The sequence below is a fragment of the Nicotiana attenuata genome, unplaced genomic scaffold (genome assembly GCF_001879085.1).
Source record: "Nicotiana attenuata strain UT unplaced genomic scaffold, NIATTr2, whole genome shotgun sequence".
NCBI classification, from domain to species: Eukaryota; Viridiplantae; Streptophyta; class Magnoliopsida; order Solanales; family Solanaceae; genus Nicotiana; species Nicotiana attenuata.
The window spans coordinates 163,316-168,753 of NW_017671906.1; the positions used below are offsets into that span (position 1 = coordinate 163,316).

Here is a 5,438-nt window from a genome sequence, read left to right on the forward strand (position 1 = left end):
CCCAATTAGAGGGATCCTAATTTTGGGTGCGATACCATAAGACCAACGGTCACTGGATTGAGGACTACCAGCATTTGCCCGAGGAGGTGGAGACGTTGCTAAAAAATGGCCATCTCAGAGAATTTTTAAGTGATTAGACAAAAAATAATTACGGTGGCAATCGTGATAATACGGAACCTTCGAAAGCAGGAGAAGATCCTCCACGTTTGATGATCACCATGATTTTCGGGAGAAACGAGATTAATGGCGTGACATTTTCGGTGACAAAAAAGACAAAGGTATCGGTAACCCACAGTAAGAGACTCCAGGAAATCACTGAGGACGACTTACTTACACACAGGAAGACACAGATGGACTGCTACTGCCGCACAACGACGCCTTGGTAATCTCTTTAAATGTCTTAGATTTTAAAATTAAATGTATTTTGGTGGACCCAGGAAGTTCGGCCAATATTATCCAGTGGAGAGTGATGGTGCTCACCATGCGAGGAGCAACATTATCAGCACTTTCTTTGTTTTTGAAGCACTAGAATTTCTGAAAGAAGAGGCCATTGTTATCAGAAGAGAATAAGGGTTTTTTCTCTGAAGAAGAAGGTTAGAAGAAGTGGGAAACGAGTATGAGTTGAGTAAAGACAGTTTGAGAGAGTTTGGAAAATTATGAAGTGTAAAAGGAGAAGGTTGATCCGTATAAGTAAAGGAATATGCGGCTAAAATTGTGGCTATAATTACCTCGATAACCAGCAAAAGTGTTGCTGAATCGTTGGATAACGTGTGTTCGGGGCATTAGATATGGAGAGACGTGCGTCTAATCAACCGTCAGAAACTTTTCAGAGGGGGTCAGGGAATTTACCGCCAAGAAAGGTATCTTTACCAACTTCCCGATGACATAAAGTTATGCCACCGGAAAGTAGGGGGGCTATCTGTATAGGGTAAAATATGTTCATATTAAATGCTCGCATGATAAAGCGACACGTGGAGTCGACGAAAGAAGTCGACCAGATCTGAAGGCAACGATCTTGTTTGTTCTCGAAGGGAGTGGTGTTCATGAAGGCGAACTAAATGCTTGCCACCCGGTAGCATTTAATGGAGAATATTCTATAGCATTAAGTACATAGTCTGTTACAAAAGAATATGAATTCACTGCCTACCATTATACATTATTCAATGGTCCTCATAATCGTCATTCAAGAAAGGCTTGATCCTATGACCTTGTTCCTCAGGCACCATTATAGAGAACTCAACAACCATTGTAAGGGCATGGATATTCTAACAAGCTAATACCATACTTTGTTCAAAAGCTCAATAATATTTATCTTCTTGCTTATTAATATTGTTACTACTACCTCTGAAAGCTCTGCTCCCCGAATCAAGATTGCTACTGTTTTATCTCGATTTCAATGCTAAGTCTTATATTCTTGTCTAATTTTATTTATGATTTTGGGATTAAATCGATTCACTTGTTTATAAATCGCGTATAAATTTAACTGTACCGTTTTACGTATAAACAAGTTTGAAGAGAGTTTTTTCATATTATAAGTGTAATTTAGCCCATTGTATTATGTTATTATTTTATTTTAATGTTATTAATTTAGAAATTATATTATTTTTAAATATTAATATTTTTTTAAATATTACTTGTGCATAGAAGTTCAATTCTTGCCACCACCCAATCAAAGGGGAAGAGAGGATAAATTAATGAGGGGGGAGGAAGAAGATAAAAGAAATGTGGAAGCAGGTGGGACATATCTTACGTGGGCACTTGATGCTACACCTAGTAGAGAAAATTATTAGTTAGCTAACTAATAGAGACGGATATTCGTCCAGGTTCAACCTTTAGTTCCCTCCAATGATGCATTACCATTTGCTGTTCCGCTCATATTCATATAAGTACATTTCTACAACTGCATCTATTTCTCTCTATATCTGTTTCTGAATCTCGTCTCCAGATTCATTTTCATTCATCTTATTATAACAACTTTTATACTCCCTTAATTCCCTTGTATAGAAATTATATAAGAAAGTTTAATTAAAGAGAGATTTAGAAAGATGGAAATGATGAAGAATAAAGAGAACAAGGAGCTCTTTCATGTTGTTCATAAGGTTCCTTCTGGTGATGGCCCTTATGTTCGGGCCAAGCATGCTCAGGTTTTTTTTTTTTCTTTTCCCTTAATTATTTCCCCTTATGTTATTACTCTACTTATGTTTAATTTGCAGAACTAAACATCTTTAATAAACTTACAAACAGGTTTCTTGATATATTGGAAATTAATCATTTCCGATCAACGAGCTAAGTTTATTTTATAAAATATTGGTGATGGTCCAACAAAAATTAAATGGGAAAGTGAAAAGGTGTAAAAAAAAATTATATATATATTTCAAGCTAAACAATGCAAATTCATGATTTAGAGTCAGTTTATCAGGAATGAATATTATAGGCCTGGCTAAAACAATTTCCACCCTTGAAAACTAAGTTAATTAATTAGGTCTGAAGTTATAAGGCTAAAATTTCATAATTAGCTCAACTAATATTTCATGGATGAAAAGTACTTGACAACCAAATCTAGTGCTTTATAGTAAGATACATTTGATAGATCTATTAGTAGACACTAGTCAGAAATCTTATCTGTTTGGAACGATATATTATGAAACTCAAAAAGTAATTTCGTTCCTTGAACACAACTTTTGCCAGAATAATGGATCCTAGCCACAACATTCTTAGATAATTAAGTAATTGAGTGTGTGTATATATATATATATAGTCTCAAAACAACCACAATCTCGTGGAATTATTAGGACATAGTGAAAATATAGAGAGCAAATGAAAGAAAAGATCCATATAAAGTTGGGACTAATTAAGTTTTACCCTTGCTTAATATGTTCTCTTTAGATACAGTGTCTGCTAGGAGTTATTAATCTGGTTAGAGATTTATATGTCGATAGAATACAGAGAACTTCTAATATTAGAGAACCTAGACTTTTAAATAATATGGATAAACCATCCCAATTCCCCTATATATGGATGTTTTGAGTTTTGACGTCTCTTCCTAGTATCCCGACGTTTTAGGTTTTGATTACTTCTTGAAGCAAAAAGTGTTTCCTTTTATTAACTTCCTTCTTCTGTGCATGCTCTACTACGTGAACCATGTGATGGAGATAGCACTTTTCCTCTTTTACGTGTCGTTTTGTTCTTTTTCTTACCTTTTTCATTTCTTTCATCCATCAATCGTTTTCTCATTTTTGGAAAAATAAAAAATAAAAACAATAACGTTGTAAAACTAACTGAGGTATACAATATCCTTTTCAGCTGGTAGAGAAGGATCCAGAAGCAGCAATAGTATGGTTTTGGAAAGCAATAAATGGAGGAGACAGAGTGGATAGTGCCCTTAAAGACATGTGTGTAGTCATGAAGCAACTTCATCGAACTGAAGAGGCTATTGAAGCCATCAACTCTTTCAGATCTCTCTGCTCCCAACAAGCTCAAGAGTCCCTTGATAATGTCCTCCTCGATCTTCTCAAGGTATATATATTATCGAGTTTTGAGAATGAAGAATTTAACTTTCTACTCGATGAGAATCTAAATTAGTCGGATCGAGTTTTGAATATTGGACAATAAAACCAAAAAAGTGAAATTACATAGGAAAAGGGGATAAGGGAAGTACATATATACGGAGATTCATGGTGAAAGTTTGGACAGTTCACAAAGTGTGTTTCCAATTTCCAATCACTATTTCACTTAAATTATATATTGTTACCTCAATATCTCCCGGATCCAGTATTTAAATCTTATGAGTTTAACTTTTAAAGTTTTTAGCATTGAACCCATTAGATTTTTAAAGTTATGGGAATTCATATCTACTTTCTTTGTAATTTTAATGAATTTTTACACATAAATTTTAACTCTGCATCAAAAGTTATGGGTTCAGTAAAATCCGATGATACTACACTACATCCGCCACCGAATTGAATACCTCATAGGCTTATACTAATACACATGGATATATATAATATGTGCACAAGCTAAGTTTGATGAATGGTAAAGTGAGTCGACTATTGATTATGCTAAAAAGGACAATTGATATACAAGACTGGAGTTTGCTCATAGACATGAGATGTATTACACCAACTATATTATAATATTATATGGACTAATTGTAATATATTTTACATGTATGCAGAAATGTGGAAAAGTAGATGAACAAATAGCGCTGTTGAAACAAAAGTTGAGACAGATATACCAAGGGCAGGTCTTCAATGGTAAACCTACAAAAACTGCTCGTTCTCATGGAAAGAAGTTTCAAGTTTCTGTCAGGCAAGAGACAGCCAGAGTTCTGGTAATTATACTACTACCTTTTACTATTTTCTTTAATTTAAAATATTCATATTAGCAGCATACCTATAAGATAATTACAGCTTATTGTCCATAAAAAATGGGATTTGTTACCTGAAAATAAGATAGGTTGCTTGCTATAAGAGAGGTTAAAATCCAACTTTAAAATAATAATCTTTCGTAGAATGTTCAAAATACAAAATATTATGTACGGCTATAAAAGAATGCTCATACTGAGAGTATAATTCCACAAGCTGTAATATGTTGTTTACCTTCTTTTACATTATATCAGTGCTCAACAATTAAAAAATGTTACAGGGAAATTTGGGCTGGGCATATATGCAAAAAGGGAATTTTATGGCAGCAGAAGTTGTATACAAGAAAGCCCAAATGATTGATGCAGACAGCAACAAGGCCTGTAATCTGGCCCATTGCCTAATGAAACAAGCCCGGTATGATGAGGCCCGAAATATTCTTGAAAATGTTTGGAGAGGCAATTATGCTGGTTCTGATGATCCAAAGACAAGGAACCGTGTGGAGGAATTGGTGTTGGAATTGGACTCGAGGCCATTCTTGCAAAACGTTCCGGGCCTAAATTTGGATGATGATTTTGTTAATGGGCTTGAACAGCTGATAAATGAATGGGCCCCTTCAAGATCAAGAAGACTGCCAATATTTGAGGAGATCTCTACTTTCAAAGATCAATTGGCTTGTTGATAATTATCAATATTCAAATGATTTGGGAAGGATTGTAATATGTTAGTCATTCAAATTAGTTGAAAATAAATAAGCAAAGAGATGTGATCTGTGTAAATTGTGATGTAAATGAGATCTTTGGACAAAGTTTTGGGAAATGAATTGCTCTGCTTGTCGTTGTTGGTTAAAACACTTGTTTTTCGAAATTTACTGGCTCGATAAAATCAGCTAAATTGGATAAATCCCTACTTTCTGAAAGGTCCTTTGAAATCAAGGGCGGCTCTAGGGTAAGGCAAGTGAAGCTCTTGCCTTAGGCCCCCAAATAATTAAGGCCCCAAAAATAAAAAGTACTATTATATTATTATATAATATATACTCCATAATTTATATTTATATATTAATAAAAAAATTCAAAT

The 5,438-nt window shown here is 34.4% G+C and overlaps 1 protein-coding gene across 1 annotated transcript; it reads left to right on the forward strand.

Annotated features, from left to right (window-relative positions):
• The first annotated feature begins 1,869 nt into the window (after positions 1-1,869).
• Positions 1,870-5,192, forward strand: LOC109210833 (protein SULFUR DEFICIENCY-INDUCED 1-like). Its single transcript, XM_019374304.1, has 4 exons — positions 1,870-2,144; positions 3,304-3,516; positions 4,175-4,330; positions 4,645-5,192. Exons 1-4 carry the CDS (start codon positions 2,046-2,048, stop codon positions 5,041-5,043), a joined length of 867 nt encoding a protein of 288 aa, XP_019229849.1. The 5' UTR covers positions 1,870-2,045; the 3' UTR covers positions 5,044-5,192.
• The last annotated feature ends 246 nt before the right edge of the window (positions 5,193-5,438 follow it).